The 18,495-nt window shown below is 44.0% G+C and overlaps 1 protein-coding gene across 3 annotated transcripts in view; it reads left to right on the forward strand.

The window, feature by feature from the left end:
• CACHD1 (cache domain containing 1) overlaps positions 1 to 18,495 on the forward strand; it is a 110,746-nt gene that overhangs the window by 54,807 nt on the left and 37,444 nt on the right. For 2 of the 3 annotated variants that reach the window (XM_067301357.1, XM_067301358.1), the window contains 2 exons: positions 8,003 to 8,109; positions 17,221 to 17,347. In XM_067301357.1, coding sequence (XP_067157458.1) covers positions 8,003 to 8,109; positions 17,221 to 17,347 — 234 coding nt within the window. Of the gene's footprint in view, positions 1 to 975; positions 996 to 8,002; positions 8,110 to 17,220; positions 17,348 to 18,495 lie in introns of those variants that run through there. The other variant, XM_067301359.1, reaches the window with a different exon arrangement.

Raw genomic sequence — 18,495 nt, forward strand, 5'->3', positions numbered from 1 at the left:
TAGTGGCCTAACTAGCGTATTTGGTATCAATCACTTATTTTTCTCCCTACCAAGGTAATTTTGTACAATGGAACTAACTTGCTTTGCAAAGTAGTGAAAATAAATTAGAATATGCAAAATCAGTTCAATGAGGCAGTGTGGTTGGTGACAACTGAGCAATTTTGGCAAATGATGCTCCCATAGGCCTTAATTTGACAAACGTTTAATCATGTGCTTACCAAGACGTTTAAGCATGTGCTCATGTAAATGGGAATTAATCATGTGCTGAAGTATATACATAAGTACTGCTAAATAGAGGTGGACTGCTAAACTGGTGCAGCAGAGCAGAGGCTACGTGTTTTTCTTTAGTTTTTGCTGCTCTTTGCTTCCGATATAGCTGTTTGCAGTTTCAATTCTACCCAATCAAGGTTTGGAAATGGAAAAAGCACGATGACCGTGGAGGAAGGGACAATGTTTGAACAGAGCAGCCAGAGAGTTCAGCTTTCGGAAGCAGATGGGACTAAAATCAGATATCTGCGCAAGCACCCAGGCTGTATTTGTGTCCGTGAGGTCAGCTAGAGCCTTGTCCCTGGTCCCAAAGCTATATACTGCGTCGGGAAAGCACCGATAGCAGCGGCGAGGAGGCAGCCTACGCCGCCGTCATTCCAGCCGACCAGAGTCCGTACAGATAAAGCGCTCCGGGCACTTAGCAAAACGGGTAGGTAAACTGATGGGAGATAAGGAAAATGGATGGCAAAAGTGGCATAGCTCGTCTAATCCTTGGAGAAATCCCTGCTGGAAAAACAAGGCTTTCTGTTTCCACACTAATAGAGGCTGCTGAAGAAGCCGTGAAAAGCAGATTTCATGCAAACACCAGACATGCGCTACCATGATAGAAGCAGGTGGTCCTTTACAAAGCAATGTTTTAATGAATTACCTTCCTTCCTAAGAGGGTAATACTTTTGCGTGCAAGACGATGTCTCCTGTTTATCACGCCCAAGATGCTTCGTTCCCCGGTAAGTTGTTAGGAGCACCAGGAATCGCAACAGCCTGACGTGTGGGCTGATGCAGCCATTGCTTTGCCTTCAGATGGCTCTGCGGTTCCTAGTAAATCCTCTCCTCCGGCACCTCGGGAAGAGCTTGCGTGCAAGTCGTTGGGTGTTTTTCCCCCTCCGAAGCAGCGTGTCGGGGTGAGGCCACCCCGGGAGGGTGCTGTAGAGGGGACTCTCGCAGGCTGTCAGCAAGAGAGCAGAAAATAGTGCTTATTTATCAAGAGTGCTGAGCACCTGCAGCTTCCCCGCAGCTTCAGGGGGGGAACCGAATATCTGCAGAAGGAGGAAAATCAAGAGGAAAGAGTTGTATTCGAGTATTCACCGTGAGCAGCTATACCAGCTACCTTTTTCAGGAGCGGCTCTGAGCTATGCTAGCGGAGACTTTCGCAGGCTGCTTTATATAGCTCCGATTTTACCAGGTCGATTAAAGTTGTGTTCACATATGTTAAGCGCACGCGAAGGTGCAGTCTGCACATGTGTCCTGTGCTGAGCTGGTGCCGCTGCGGTGGCTTCCCTGCCCCAGCCCGGCCCTGCGTAGCTGCAGGGAGATGCATTTCGCTGCTCGTTTTTATGGGGAATTGTCGCAAGCCTCCCAAAGACGGGCGTTTCGAAGGGCGTCGTTACTCGTTGCAGGCTTCTGCTGCCAGCATGTAGGTTTTGAGGCTGCCTGAAATCTGTTTTTGTTCTTAGTTAACCGTGCCGATAAGAGGTTAAGGAATGCTTTTATCTGAATTTGCCGAAAGAGATGGAATGGAGAAATCTTTGTTAGTATAACATACTGCTTGACAATTTTGCGTTACAAACATTAGTACGGCTGTTTACCCAAGCGAGTTTACCAACCTATTTTTGAAAATCATTTACTCCCTGACTGTGATACTGCCTTCAGAAGTGGTCCGTTTTTTCCTTCTTTTTAAACAGATGGTTAAATATTTGCTAACGCAGTTCAGTTTTATCGCAGCCCTTGCTGTGTTTATCCTTCCTCTCCGGGGCAGTTAAGTGGGAGATAACAGCGGTCCCATTCAGTTCCTTGGGTCGCTCGGTATCTGAAGGGCCGCGCTTCCCAAGGAGGAACGGCTGGGCCAAGCTAAACGAAACCCGAGACGTTTGCGGGGCTTACGGAGCAGCAGGCCGCGGCGGTGCCGGGCGGCTTCTCGAAGACGAAGGCAGCGCTGGCCTCGGCGCTGCTCCGCTCCCTTCCTGACGGCAGCAGGGGATTCGCGAGCGGCTCCCTCGGCACGCCGCGTTCGCCCTGGGAACGGGCAGGGGGGAAAAGGGGCGCGAGGGTAATGGCCGAGTTGCCGTCTTCCTTCCCATAACTCTCGTGCTTTACATCTGAGAGCGGACGTAGGTTGACTTTTTTGAGCGATGATAGAGTAATTGGAACAATTCATATGCCTTACTATAGGAAACTGGTTGGCTGAATCGTCGGTAGCTTTCTCTTGAATTTATTTTTGAAAACGTTCGTACACGCATCGTCTTTCCAGAGCTCTTTAAATATTTGGCTTCTATGTACCTAAGTATAAATAAATATAATCTGTGATCAAGAACACATGTTAAGCTGAGAATTTTCAAGGAAATGCCAAATTTTCAATGTACTTCCGTAATTTCATTTGCATACAAAAATCACTTTTAAATTTGTATAAACGGAAAATGAGAGGAAAGAAACAAGTCTTAAAACAATGAGAACCCCTCAGCAGATATTCAAGCGTCATTTTTAGACGCTGTGCCCTTATTTTTTCCTAAACTGCAACTGCACAGGAGTTGATTTACACTGTAAATTCAGGCAGAACGAAATCCAATTGGAGCTCACTTGAACGCTGTTTTGATGCAAGAGTCAAAGCTTCTGCAAATTTATTTTATCTTCTACGTTTGCTGATCTCCTGCTTGTAAATCCTGTTGAAGGAGAATAAAAATGAGTGCGGCCTGATGGGAATTAAATGTCTGAAGTTCAAAGCAGTTTGCACATCAGAGCAAACGTCAATCAAGCGAACATCTTGCAAGCTAGGCAGGGAGTGCGTTTCTCCATGGGGAAGAGATCAAAGTGGGAGTCACAGCTCTGTTTTCTCCCTCGGGATGCAGTTTCGATCAGTTGTTCATTAAAGTGAATCCAGAAGGAGGTTGGTTTTTTATTTTTTTGAGGGGGTTTTTTTTGGAAGAGAGAGAAAAGGAGAAAGGGGGATGGGGGTGAATGTTACTTTTCTTAAAACTGAATTTCAGCCAATGTTTTTTGTTGTTGTTTAAGTTAAAAAAAACAAAACTAATTACATCCAAAAATAAGGGGTTTTCTTATTTTCTGGTAGAGGATTTTGGAGGACTTTCCTGCATCTTGGTTGTGGTACTATCATCTGGAACCCCTTGGGCCAAATTCGAAAGAGGTCCTCAGCCATCTCTTCTACTCAGTTTGCCCGCATTGTAGTCGCAGCTGGCAAAGGTGGAAGATGCAATTAAAAATCAAGTCTCCTTTGTACGCAGCAACAGAAGTGATCAATGCTTGTCTGCAAATCTTAATCTTAAAAGTTTTGTTTTATAACTTCTTCCAAAATAAATGATGCGAAGGCTTGCACAGTTCGTTACTTCTGTAGAAAATGTGCAGTGTATAAAAACATATCACAGGACATGCTAAAACAGCTGTTACAGCCAAGAAAACAAATGTTTACTGTAAACCCTCGATTGCAACGTCGAGGCTTTAATTTTAAACATTGCTTTAATGGTGAAAATTGCTAAATTGTTTAATAATGCATTCGTAATTGGAATGACTTAAAGGAATCCAAAATAAGCAAATGGAAAATTCTCCAGTGTAATTAAAATCATCACAAATACTGAAATGTTAACTTGCCGCAGTACTGCCTATGTCAAATATCTGCTCTCGGTTTCCGGAGCATCTGTGTTTGCAGTAGGAATTTGTCTCTCTTCAGCGTCGCTCTGTCACAGAACCAGTCGCACTTTCAGTATTACATCCCGCTGCAAGGTGCAGAAAAGTCAGGGTTAAGGTGAACTGCATCTGAAAACAGACTTTAAGGTAGACTTCCAGCAAAACTCCCTCCAGAGCACTCCTTACTGCAGGACAACAGGCCTTTCTGAGCGCTGGCGTTTAACTCAGGGGATTTTAAAATTTCTTTCTTCTGCATATTTTATTTGTATCATTTTTTTTCACTAGCTTTATTCTCCTTTTGCTACTCGTGTGCTGTAACGACAGCAGGTAGGTGTGGGCTGCGCTGTCAGAAGCGCGGGCTGCAGGGGCTTTTTGCTTTCTTCCTGCAGCTCTGCTAGACCTGGTGTTCGTCTGCTGGAAGCCTCATGTTCGTACCCTGTGCTGTCATGACTGGGAGACTCGAAATGCGGTTTGACAGCTTTAAGCATGCTAAGAAGTAATGTAGCGATGCACTCGGCATTTTTAATCAGGACGTGTATTGCTTCTCCAGCTGGTAATTTAAAGCTGGTAGTTTGGCAATGCAGTAACTATGGGCAAGGTGCACATGTCGTTTTGAGCAAGCATGGGAGGCGACTTCTGGCATGCAATAAAACTGGGGCAGGGGAAGATTCCAGGTGGTTTTGAGTTAAAAAAAACAGCATTTCCTCCTGGTGTTCAGAGACACGAGTAGTGTTTGTTGCTAGCGAGTTACCCTGTTGCCATTGCTAATAGATTTTGATGGGAGCACTGGGGTGATTAGCTAACATCCTGAAAAGTCATTTTCCTTCCCTAAGAGTTTGTTCTTCAGTAGTCCTTGGAAATATTTCTTCAGCACTGAAATGTTTAATTTGCAGTGTCTATCTCTTCTCCAGCTGCTTTTGCCCAAAGATAAACATGTTCCTTGTGAAACCCATCCGTTATCTATTAATCTTAGTCCTGAGATTTTTTTTGTCTAACAAAAAAAGTAACAAAATTTCTGCTTACTTGGTAGGAACTGTAATTTTTCAAAGCGGTTTTATTTTCACGGGGATGGCAAAAGGCACAGCCTTGCTCCCAAACCCACCTTCCTGTGAAACGTCAAGTCCTTTTCTCACCGGAGAGGACTCTGGGCACTTCTCCAAGAGCAGGTTGCCCGTGACTTTATCAAACGGCTCCCGGCAGAGTCGGAGCAGCCCATGGAGCGCTCCGCGCTGTCAGCCGGCTTTCAGCGCGTGGCACGGCCTCGCTCCTTGGTGGAGCAGCCCAGCAGGGTCGGTCGCGTTGGCGCCGTCGGCGCGGCGTTCCTGCTCCCCGGTCACCCGCGGCTGGGCTGCCCCGAGCAGAAAAAGAAAAAACACAAAAAAAGGACAAAAGCTCCATTTAAACGTTGTCTATTCCAAATAACTTTTAAAGTGTATGGAAGGCAGTTAGTTATTTCCGTAGAAGCATGAGTCCCTTCTCGTTTTTTGTCTTTTGAGTCATTCCCTTCTTCTTTTTCTTTCTTTTGATTCCAGCTTTGTGAAGGGGTTAATTTTTTGGTGCCTTGGTCACTGTGACTTTGTCCACTAACAGTCTGGTGCATCTCTTAGTTTAGATGTGGTGGTTATGGATATAGTTTGAACTGATTTTAAGGCATATTGGTTTAAGAAGACACTATTTTCATTGTGATATTTCTACATGGCAGTGAAGATATTAAAATTTAAGCAGTTAATGTTGCATTTACTTTTTGCATCTTCAAAAGTTAAATTTGATTATAACGTCTTCAGATACAGCCTCCGCTCTGAGTTCTGCCTGTGCAAAACCAGGCGTCCTGTGATTCTGCTAGAATCATGATATTCAGTCTGATTTGAGCCCAAAGAAGAAACAGTCTGTGGGTTTTTTATGCATTTGCATAGAAGGCTATTATTGTTCTCAATTTGCAAAATCATTAAGGAATTTAGTACTAAGTCCTTAGGAAAGGCCTTTTCTACCTGAAGGGCTGAGTTTGTAACCTTGAGAAGATGATGCTGTATCCTTCACTGATAACAGGAGCTGGGCCTCTGCCTTCAGTGCAGAATTCAGCCCACTCTTAAACATGGTTGTGTCGCCCAGCAGCCGGGCCCATCGCATCGAGCGCCGGCGCTCGTCTCCGTAGCGTTGGGGAGCTCTGGCTTTCAGAACCTGCTTTGCCTTTTTAAAGAAAAAAAGAAAAAAAGAAGAAAAAAAAAAAAGGGGGGAAAAAAGAAAAAAAAATGGAAAACCCCAGTTTCCGCCCGGAGCCTTGGGCAGGCAGCGAGCCGCGGTGCCGGGGCCGCGGTGCCGGCCACGCGCTGGCTCCCGCGTGGCCGCCAACCTCCCGCTCTTCGCCTCGCTGCCCAGTCCGGCCCCCGGCGGGTTTTGCCCCTGCTAGCTAACGAGTGTATTTCTTTCCCTTAGTTCCTTTTCGCAGATCTTTGGACTGAAAGGAAATACATTGGGTTAGCAGAGGTTTAGTTCGCTTTAAAAGACTCGCTTCCCGCGGCCGTAACTCGAAATTTCCTTGCGGTAACCGGTTCCATCTGCCTGCGGTCTCGGTTTTTGCTTCTCTTAATTGTTGTCCTAACGGGATGATTTCGCAGCGTGCCCTTCCGCTGTCCGCTTGCGCCTAGGAAGCCGGGCGCCGCGGCAGGCGCTCGCTGAGGGCAGAGCGCGAGGGGAAAAGCGTCTTCTCCTTTCCCCTGGGCACCGTGTTTGCACAGCTACTCGCAGCTTTCCAGGTTTCAATTTCTTAGCAAAATCTTCACCCAGGAGAACAGCGCTTGTTTTGCATACGTGGAAAAAAAACGCTTGCTCTGCCATCGCATATGTGCAGCGGATGATAAGCAACAAAACAAAGAACCTTTAGCACGTATATAACGTACACGTGCTTTGAGCAAAGACGAACGCGTTAGAGCAACACTGGGTGAGCGCAGCGTAAGCTTAAGCAAGTTATGGATGCGCCATTAATATTGAATAAGTTGGCCAGTATCTGTTGATGTAGCTGTATTTTGTGTAATTTGCTATTTTAATCTCGACAGTGTTGAACAAACCCCCGTTCTGCCCAATTTGTCTCCCAGACTCGCTTCCTGTCAGCTTTTATGCAAGAAAGACGAGTAAGGTGGTTCTTCCAGAACATGTTTTTGTGCAGGTTTTACGTGCAGGAGTCTATTGTAATTTCTCAGAAATAGGTTAATGGTAGAAAAATTCTTTGATCTGAAGTGAATAGTTTTTGAAGTCTCAGAATACTCGGTGGGAATCAAATGTCACCAAACTGCTCAAGATCACTAAAACATTAGGAAATAAAATTATCCTATGTAAATGATACAGAATTGCATTTAAGTCCTTGGAAACTTCAAATGTGTAACCTTTTAAAACCCTTTCTTTCCTTAAATCTTGTTAAGACATTGGTTTAATTATATTTTATCATCATGAGAATTATGCACTGAAATACTTTTTGCATTAGAACTAGGAGCATATTTAAACTATTTTACCTAATAAAAATGTAATGAACTTCAGACTATAAAGTTTGTTACCCTGGTTGAAACATAGATCCTACAGAAAATAGGTTTACAATTGCTCCAACTTTCTAGACTTTTTCCTTTCTAAAGGTATAAAGAAGAAATCCTCTTCATGCACAGTATTTGGAATAAATTAAAAAAATAAAAGGAAATATTAGTCCTGGTGAAGGGGTCTCAGTATCGAGAAAAAGTTAGGTTCAGCAGCAGGAACAAACACTCCTACTGGCACGCTTATGCTGGGCAGATTTCCCCAGCTAGAACCTCTACTGTTTAAATCTACATTAAGCTGCACGCTCTCTTATGTTTGTACCTCTCCATGAGTATTACCGGGAAAAAATGCAACATATATTAGAGAGCAGATGCAGTCCAGACATGGTGAGTTTTTTCTCTCCTAGTTTTGGGTTCCACAGTTTTCCTGGGCCCTTAAAATATGTATAATGTTTGATTCCAAACAAATAATTACTTTTCACTGAACCTTCAAAAAGATTTGCTTCCGTGTCAAATACTGTGTATACTTAATAGATAATGTTAGCTTGCTTTGCTAATCTTGTTGTTTGTCATTTCAGATTTGATGGGAATTTTAACATCAACGTTTCTAGAACTATTAGCTGTGATAGACTGTCTACCACTGTTAACAGCAGAGCCTTCAATCCTGGACGTGACTTAAATTCTGGTAAGTAGTATAATTTTGTTTTTTTTTCCTTTTGTTGTAGGGTTTTTTTTCCATTAGACTTTAACATTTCCTTGGCATAGAAAATTAACATTGATTGCCATAGCAACAAGCTTTTATTCCTCCTTGAAACTGTCACACTGTTCTTAATTTGAGATTTCATGATTGAAAGATGATACCTAAAGTAATGCCCTTAGTCCAAGTACTTTATAAAAATGTCAGGAAGATTTATTCCAGCCTACCATGGATAATTTTGTTGTGGGTTTTGCACTTTTTCCCCCCCCCCCCCCCAAGATCTTTCCTTCCTAGGCCTGTCTGCGTTGGCATCGGTAGTGTCAGCTATTGATGGTGCCAAGCGAAGAACGTTCTCTGATCTTCTTAGCTGAGTTGGGCTAATGGGAGGCTGTGTTTGCAGCGATATGCAAACACTACAAAATAAAAGGGCATCCTAAAATATTTCCTTTCTTTGTCTTGTCAGGGCGTTTCTGTCTTGACAGTCGACCCATTTGCTTCACGCACTTAAAAACCTGGAGATCTGCTTAGAACCAAAGGCATGTGACTTATCCCTGAAGAATTCAGCTTTTGGTCCTCCAGTGCTGCAAGATTTTCTTTTTTACATCTGGTGAACTCGAATTAATACAGGGATTTTAATTTTTTTGGTCATGATTTTACCCAGCTGTTTTATCTTGGCATTTTAACTTTTTATGATGACTTAGTGCTGTAAATTATAAAAGCACTATGGATTTTGGTTATGGATTTCATTTAACATAGGTTTGGGGATGTTTTTGACTAGCGATGCTGTATCCGTTCTTATAGCTTGGCATCATCTCTAGATAATTCCACTCTTAATGAAATCTGGAAAAAAAAACAAAAAAAAAAAACCCAAAACAGAACAGAACCAGCAGCCCCCACGAGTTCCTTTCCATCCCATCCAGCGTACAGCACATCTTGAACGCAGGTGCCGGCCAGACAAGCTGACTGCCTGATATGTCTCATCACCATTACTTGTGTGGTATTTTCCATGCTAACGATAAGCAGTCTCTGTTCACTTTTTATTCCCTGGGCTTTGTTTTACTCACAAGCTCTCGCTTTATATGAAAAAATAATTATTTGTAAAATAAAGTTTAAAACTGCGTGCAATTGTTGATTGTTAAAAATAATCTTTGAAAGCACGGTTTTAGGCACCACTATAATAGCAAAGCACTGAATGAATCCCTGACTTAATGCTTTTTAAGCAAACTTTTCCTTCTCTGCTGCAGAAGATGCATGTAAAAGAATGTGTTTAAAAAAATTATCCTCCTTCTTGAGTGGTGGAAAACAAATAATCTAAGCCAAATGTTTAAGGGAACTTGAACATTTAAAAAAATTCTTATTTTGAACAAAAATTGGTACAAAACCAAAACTGAGTGTACGTTCAAGGTTCTTATTGTCCTGACTCACTCCCGAGACCTGTGTCCCTCCTCTTCTGCCAGCTGGAAAGCCACCTTAGTGAAGGAACGTCTTTGCAGAAGTTGCAATGGCAGTAAAGGGCGGAGGAGGAGAAGAGGGAAGTGGAGCGATAGTAAAGAATAGGGAAATGCATCCGTATTTATTGAGCGTGAACTCTCCTCTGGCCTTTCCTGCTAGCGGCTCTCAGAAACGCATCCTTTGGTGGGATCTTTTTTACTCGTGAGAAGGTGCCCGTAAGAGGAATGGAATGGAAGGACTGGACTGATGCAGAAAAATGGTGTAGAAATAGGTTTCTCTGAGGAACAAGATTAGGTATGGGGTGCACACCTAGGGAAGTCAGAAGTTCAATTTTCCGTAGGGAAGCCGCGGAGAAGACCTCGCCTCCTTCTGCGAGGGCGCGTGAAAGCCTGCCAGACCCTGGACCTGATGCTCCCGGGCGTCAAGACGGCGTGAAGAAACCTTGCCGGGCTGCGGCCCGAGGCGCCCGTGTTTGACGGGCAGGTTTCAGCCGCCTTTCCCCGGGCTGAACTCTCTCCGAGGACGTCGGCGCTGTCCCGGGGCGAGGTGCCGGCGGGGGGGGGGTGTCTCGGACGCGGGGAGCGCCGCGTTAGCGGTCGTCCGTAGCTCTCGCTTCGGCTGTCGCGCTGAAAAAGCAGTCCCTGCCCAAGCGGAATCGCAGCCTAAGGCAATAGCTGGCTGCAGAGAGGTGGGGCGACGTAAAGAGGCAGCGAAACGGTTTTGGCCGGAGAGACGGAGCGTCTCGGGGCCCCAGCACCCACCGTAGCGGCTGGGAAGCTTTTGGTGAGCTTGGGAGCGGTGCTGGAAAGCGCTCAGTGAAGCTCACCCGTCTCCTGAAACTCTTGGGTTTTTTTCTTCCTGGCTCGTTCTGCGGTGACCTAGTTCTGTGAGATCCCTTACCGGGGAGGATACGCCTAAGACGGAGGATTTTGTCTACCTAGGAGCTATTTCCAAGTAATTCTGTGTGTGTTATTCTAAACTAAAACGGCCTTTGAAAGTGGAATAAAGATCAAAAAAGGAAGTTTCTTTTCCCTCGCTCTCTTTTTCTTATGTCCCTTGTAAGTATCCTCCTACAGAGCTAATTAGGAATATCTGTTGCCTTACCTTAGTCTGAATTATTTTTCCGCTGTAAAATGCCTCCTGAGGGTTGTTGGTACTTCTGGGGATTTTGATCCTTTTTTTTTTTTTTTTTTCATTGCTCATTTAGCATTGCAGGCGGGATGGGAATCCACATCTTCCCAAACATCGCGTCTGCAGGCTTTTCCACTAGATAAAGCATGTTGCAGGAGGACCCAAAACTTCTAGAGAAAGGGTTTGGAAGCTCTCTACTCCTCCAGCGCAGAAGCAGGAGCTCCAATGCACTTCTCTAGTTTAAGTCTACAGTTTCCAAAACCAGACTGGCCTATCCGTCAAGCAGGTTGTCTTGCCAAAGAGGTTGATCATTTCGTTCTAAATATAAAATGAATTCTCCTGTGTTTTTTTTTTTCCCACATCGGTTTTGCAATTTAAATAATCTGGTCTATAAAAAGCTCTCAGCATCATACAAATTTAAACCCTGCTACGTTCTGCCTAGATCTCAATTCTTAAACTGTTGCTCTTGGCCCCGGTGTGCAGCCCCGGCGGGGGGGAGCTGCAGGTGGCCGACGGGAATGGGCACCGTGGGCTCCAGGCAAGCCGCCGCACCAAGGCTCCCGGGAGTCCCTGGGCCGGGCGACAAGCTCAACCACTAGTTAGGAGGATTTGTTAAAAGGGCTGAGTGTAGCCCTTGAAAATTTTCAAAAATGAACGATTTTTTTTTGCAATGTCTATTGATTTTTTTTTAACATTGAAAAGAGAAAATAAATATTAATCTTGGGGGAAGGGAGAAAGAAGAAAGAAGTAGATCCAGCGGTGTTGTCTCAACCCTTCAAAAATGCTTTGGCCACTTTTTTTCTTAGTATTAGGGTGTGGGGGTTTTTTTGTTGTTTTGGGGTGGGTTTTTTTTAAGTCTTGATAAGGTTTCCGTTTGTGTTAGCTTGAGATAGATAGATAGATATGGCAGTAATGGCTAAAAGTAATACAAATCCAAATTATATATAAATATTATTTATATATATATATTATTTGGATTTGGATTACTTTTAGCCATTACTGCCAAATAGATAAGGTGAGAGCCTAGTCTTCAGATGGAATCATAGGCTTCAACTGATCGGTTTTAGAAATCTGTCTTCACTGGTGCAAACAGTCCTTCATTTATTAAAGAAAAAAAAAAACAGTTACGCAGAGCCAGGACATTATGTTAACAGATTCCTTGTTTATTCCTTTTGAACAAAACGAGAAACCAGTAAATCTTCCTTCTCGTCCTCCCAAATGTCTGTTTCAAATCGGGCAGCGTTAGCTGAATGACCTTCCTCTGGAATATATGGAGCTGGGATAAAGTTTCCCCACAGGCTTTGTCTGTGCCTTATTCACCTGGTGTTCAGGTGAGTTGAAATACGGGGAGTTTTTTATGTCCCCCGCATGCACACGCACTCCCCTGCTCAACTCCTTTCAAGTGAGCAAGCTGGACTCGCTCCTTAAATGAAAGGGTTTGAAATTTCTTTGACCTTCAGAGTGGAAAGACCTACCAAGGCGTAAGCTGGGGTTTGTTCTGGCTGATCCCATCCGTCGAATTTTAATTGGGTTCCAGTTGCAGAGTCTTTTATTTCTAGTGAAAATGAGCCAGAATACAGTTTGCCTCGGAAAATCCTGCATCAGCTGCGTAGGTCTGGAGAGCGAAAGAGAGCAAGTCTTTCCTTGTAAAATAAACGCGTTTGCTTTCTGCTGTGACTTCTGGGGGAACGCTAAAGGATCTCCATGATGATTTTTTTACTGGAGATTCTTCTCAGAGATGAATTGCAGTATGCGTTACGCACAAAATTCAACTTTTTTTTTTTTGCAGGCTGAGAACTGTGCGGTCAGCAGCTCTATAAATGTAATGCTCAAGAAGAGGACTGTAAGAAACTCTCTTATGATGAGCGATTATGTTCCGTAGTTCCTTTTTTTTACTGACTGTTTGTGCTGTTCTTTGAAGATTAATTAGTTAATGACTTGACTATGCTTTGAAGATGTAAAGTGGCATCTAGAAGTGCTGAGTGTTATCATATCGCATTCCCTTTGAAGCTTTATAAACCCTGTCACATAGGGCTTTCTTTCTAAAAGTCCTTTTTGCCTTGTTAGGTATTTATAATTAGAGAGAGACGGATCCCCTCCGGTGCTCTCATGCTAATACTTTCCAACTTTTCTCTGTCTGCAGCAGAATCCAGGGTCAGGTGCCGCCGCTTTGGGCGTAGAGGGGACGGAGGCTCCCAAGATGCTGGGTGATGGCAGCTAGGGGGAATAGTCGCAACTGGACATTTATATCCCCAATTTGTGCCTGGGAATTAATGGGTGCTACTAAAATTTCTACCCTTGTAAGATTTAGATTTTTAGCTTCCCCCAAGGAGTGTGATGTCAAGTCTGGGTCCGCATTTAGTGATGGTGTTTATTTTAGGAAAGCCAGAATCATTAGATGCACTCAGTAATACAAGATACTTCCTACTGAGTGTTAAAATAGGGGGAGAGAGAACTTATTCTCCTTTGCAAAAATGACTCGGACCTGACCAGAAAATGAAAGAAAGAAAAAACACTGAGTTAAAATGGGAACCACAGATCTTGATCAAGCATATGGAAGCCTAGAAAGTGAGTAATAGTGAAACGTCGTGCACGCGCTGCTGCTGGTGTGCAGGCTTAGCCGGGAGTTAAGCACGGGCAGGCAAGTCACCTTGCCGTGTGTTTTGTTGGGCTCTCGCGGTTTTATAACCTGTCCCAAGACTGGCTTTGCTGGAAAGGTGAGGTGATAATACCGTGCGGGGAAGCAGCTGCCGGAGCGTAAGGTTTGGGGTGAGTAAGGAGAGTCTAAGGAGGAGCGTCTGCTGGGTTTGCAGGCAGGGGATCGGAAAGTAGGAAGGACCTGCAGGGAGCTCTTGCAGCTTTAGTAGATGGAAAATAAGAGTGCGCCTGAAAAGGAAGAAAATGCATATTTTTCAGTGTGCTTATCTGATAGGAGACTGTGTGCTGTGGTTGTCATAACTCCCTGCCTTTTTTTTAATAATAAAATTGGCAGCCTCTGGGGAGGGCAGGACTGAACTAACATACTGGCTGAAGGCAACACGTGAGCAGAGCTTTCAGAAAAGGAGAAGCAGCAGTTGTGGCAAGTAGTTTGTCTGAGGTTCGAGAAAAAATGTTTTGTTAGGAAAATAAGCACTTATTTTCCCATGAGAGGATCTCCATTTAAAAAGTAGAAGTAGTGGCCGCATGGAGAGAAGTCTAGCTTCAATATAGCAGTAATAAACATTTCCTTTTAGTTGTAGACTCCTTTAATGCTTTTAGGTAAGATTAAACTGGACATGTTATTTCCTCCAGGCTTCAACAGAGTGATCAAATGTCTGATGTGAAGAAGTCAAAGATACTTATTCAAACCCTGTAACCCATAATAAAAACTTAAATGCCAGAAATTCAACCTTTTTATACAAAACAGAAAAGAGTAGCCCTTCTTTCAAAGTTATTTGCACTAATGAAATTGCCCCCAAAAACTATGAAATCGCAGAGCCTAGACATTAAAAAAAAAAAAAACAAACTTACTTCTCCGTACCAACATTTCTGTGTTTGCACAACACAGAAATGGTGTTGCTAAATTGGTATCATGTCAGGCGTAAAAACAAAACAAAAGCGCCCCAACCAAAAAAATGTATTCCACAAAGAACCAAGGACTTTAGAGAAGTTTAGGGGGAACCTCAGTGAAACAAACAATATCCACACGTTTCGCTGGCCTTTGGTTGCAAGATCATGGGTGCCGCCTTTGAATAGGAGAAAATTCAGGAGCACAGTGATGATTTGTGCTCCCAAGAGCATCACCACGTTGATTTTAGCTGTGCATAGGAGCAGGGAGAGACATGAGCTTTGGCCATCTTTGGCAGGTTGAGTTGTTTTTTGGAGGCAGGAGAGAGAGGTGTGAACAGACCGTAGTTCTGCTCCCCGGTGCTGTTGTTCGCCCACCGCGAAAACCCTGATCAGCCAGGTCACGTCTTGTTCTTCCGCTTCTTCAGTTCTCCATCCCACCTCGCCTGCTTAGGCTGCAGGTTCTTCAAAGCAACGGCTGCGCAAAGCTGCTTGTTTGTACCATCTCCAGCACGATGCAGAACCATGATTTTGACTGGGACTTGCAGGACTGTGGAAATATAAACAACCCTCGTAAAAGAGGGGAAAATACAAGGTGGTAGTGCGTACAGGGTAACTCCGCTGAGCCGAATGTTGGGAGAGCCCTCGTGGTCGCAACCGGTCAGGGAAACTCAAGCAAGCGCGAAGCTGCTGCCAGTGTCGAACTTCAGCTGCGCGCTGCTCCGGTGTGTGTTGCAGAGCATCTGGCTGAGGTTTGAAATGTTCCCTGCGGTGATTTCCAGCCCAGATATTGTAGTATTTGATAATAAACGAAATCCGGAAGATGAAACTGGCCTATTTTCGGTGTCAGTCTGAAGGGAAATGCAAAAAGCGAGCGCTCGGTAAAAGGCGAAGTGCTGTAAATCAGTGCTCCCAGCCGTGGCTCCGGCTTGCGGGCACGCGGCCGTTCCGGGGGAGAAGTGCAAAACCTGGACTGCTCGCGCCTTCTGCCACGTCCATACACTCCGTTAGCTTAGCCTTATGCATTAAATACCTCTGATTAGGTAAGTTATTCCTGTGAACAGTCTTGGCCCTGGGCTGTTTTGTTTGGCCATTGGTTTTGGTGGTGGTTTGTGTTTTTACTGATGCAGTCAATTTTGTTGAACCTCCAGCTTTTGACTGACTTTTATTGTTACAGCGTTGAGTAGTGCTTCCTTAAAGATTTTTTTCTTTTTCGAAGAGTTGCATATTTTAATGGGAAAGTAAGTGTGTTTTAAGGAGAACGAGTGTGGTCTATAAAATAGAAGAGGGGTTGCAGTCCGTAGCCAGCAGTTATATTGCGCGCTCTGTTCCTGGCTGGCTCCGTGCCTCGGGGATGTGTCGTTCGCTTCCTTTGTTCTTTGCTTTTTGTCCGTGCAATGAGTTATTAATACTCACCTGCCGCAGAGGAGTTTCTGGGAGATTTGGAGGAACATTGCTCTATAAGTGCTCAGTACAGTTGTTATCATTCTGCCTGAATTTCATAATTATTCTGAAAACCGGAACTTGAAAATGATGCTCCGTCAAGGTGGCTAGAATCGTAACGAAGCCATGAGCCACCGCGTAACCCTTTGAGAGGGAGGATACTGTGCGTTTTCCCTGATTGGTGCATATTTCTCCTAATGAGCAACGCATGGGGAGCCCACAACCCTGTTAATTATAGCACAGGGATAATGAGAAACTTGGAGAAATTCTTGAGTCCAAAGCACAGGAGCTGTGCCCGTCCATCCTTCATGCAAATAGGAGAGCGCGGTGGACAGAGAAGTAGAAAGTATTTGGTTTTGTTTTCCCCTTTCAACTCTTCCTGTACAGTGAGGTATTGCTGGACCCACGTTTGTGCGTGAGGCTATTTTTGCTAAATATTCATCCAAGGACTTTTAACCAGATACAAGAATAGGTGATGTTAATAAACTGGGTTACAGAGCTGTAAACAGCAAATCTATTTAGTATTTTGGGGTTATTTCAGTGTAAAGAATACTTTTTTTTTTAAACACTACAAACTTTTTCTTTCTGCAAACTCCATGTGGACAATGCATATATCACTATACATACATGTATGTGTGTGTATATATATATTATTGTCTTAATCGCTTCCTTCCTTGCTCCCACCTTGGCTTCTTGCGCCCACACTTGCACTGAAATGTTATGCAAGTATTGGAGAGGTAATTTTGGTTGGATGACTCTCTTGTGGATCAGAATGTGAAAATCCAGTTGAAAAGGTACCTTTTTGTCTTTGCCTGACCGTTCTGGGCGAAGCTGCGTTGGCGGAATAGCTGAAAGACCAGCTTGGCAGTTGTGGGAGAATGCGGGTACAGGTAAACCGAAAGAGCTGTTACAGGCTTCTCTGTCAATCGCTTGTATAATGGGAGGTCAGGTTTTCGTGGCCAGGAAAATGTGTTGTCTTTAAAAAAATAATAATAATAATTCTTTTGAACTATCATTAAAAGCAAGCTGCAGTTCAGCAGTATGGAGATAAGGTCCTGCGCTAGATGGATCCGCTGTGTCCTTGCGGCACTAAGATGCAGGTGGTCTCGGGGAAAGCTTGCGAAAGCACCAAGAAGGTATACCATACAAATCATTGCTGGCCATCAGTTATTTAAATTGCTTAAATGTTTTTAAATGTTCTTCTTAAAGAAGACTTCTTAGTGAGATAGCAAGAGTACAGAGCTCTTTAGTGCATAATTCCTAGAAACTTCTTCAAAGATACAGGAATTGTCATCGCATATTAAGCAAAATCTAGTTAAACAAAACCTAGTATTAAATTTCCAAGAGACTTTAATTGTTGGCAAACAAGATGTGAAGTTTTATCAGTCCACAAACAGCACTACTTGGAGTTGGTGTTGTGGCCCTGGATCTTCTCCAAGCACGTACCAGGGAGGCCTTGAATGAACCTGAATTAACCTCCAGGTTGGACATCCCTTGGTAACTCCCTTTTTCCTCTTCAACCTTCAGTTCTTGCCGATAATCTGAAGTCTAACCCGGGAATCAAGTGGCAGTATTTCAGCTCCGAAGAAGGCATTTTCACTGTTTTCCCAGCCCACAAGTTCCGGTGCAAAGGCAGCTATGAACACCGCAGCAGGTAAGATTCGACTTCCCACAGTTTAGTGGGCAAAGCACTAAAATTGCTTCCCCCAGGCGCTGTTTTCGTTTCAGCATTATACTCTGCCAAGAAGAAAACATTTATAAGTAACCTTTTTTAGAGTCTCTTGAGTTTTCTTAGGGTTTTTTTTTTTTTAAAGCACCAGTTCTCGCTTTCATGTAACTTTAAAGTAAAATAAAATACCTGCAGATCCCCCACCTCTCCCAAATCAAATAAACTGTGTTTAGCAGTAGCTTGTAAGTTATGGGTCTGCCCATAGGCAAAATTTGTCTCTCGAATTTGACTCACGCTTGGCCCGCGTGCATACAGCAGTCGGCACGCGTTCTGCTCGGCCGGCGGGTGCAGCGCTTTGGGAGGGGGCTGGCGGGGACAGGGGTCGGGAGGGACACGGAGAGACGAGGTGCACCACGCTCCCGGGAAGGTGCGCGCTGGCCGCCTGGAGCCGCGCGACCCAAGCCCGCAGCAGGGATTTGGCACTAAAGCTAGCCGTGACCTTATACAAGTCACTTAATCTTTGTCTCAGTTTCACCCTGTCTGAATTAGGGATTTATTTATTTACTTATTTATTTATTTGCTAGTGTTTACCTCAGAGGGTAGTTTGGATGGATTAATTAGTTAATATTTAAGCGCTTTGAAGATCAAACACTCTATTTGAGGTCTAGGTATCAACACCAGTGTAGAGCTGCAGGCTGTTCTACAATTAAGAGCTGATTTGTGCCAGCTGTTTATTGCAGTGCCTTGTCTAAAATCTCCTGCATGTCCCTCGCTCTTAATAAGATTTCTGTGGTTGCCTTTGATATAATAAAATATAGATCCCCGAAACTCGTATGTGAAGTTAAGTAGCTTTGAGTCTGGGCGAAAGAGGAAAAAGAGTTCTGCCATTTTCTTTCTTCCCCCTCCCCCCCCCCCCCCCCAAAGATCCTTCTAATTTGTTCCAGGTTGAATCCCTGAAAAGAGAACTTGTTAAACCTTTCACACATACCTCACAATATTGAACTATATCTGAACACTGCTTCACTGAAAATATGTTTTTTGATGTTAGCAAAAATATACACATGGAAGTACTAAGAGCCTTTACCAGACTTTAACAAAAATTGGCAGCGCAGCTTAAAACCGCGCAGATCCAA

This window comes from Apteryx mantelli, chromosome 8, assembly GCF_036417845.1.
Source record: "Apteryx mantelli isolate bAptMan1 chromosome 8, bAptMan1.hap1, whole genome shotgun sequence".
NCBI lineage: Eukaryota > Metazoa > Chordata > Aves > Apterygiformes > Apterygidae > Apteryx > Apteryx mantelli.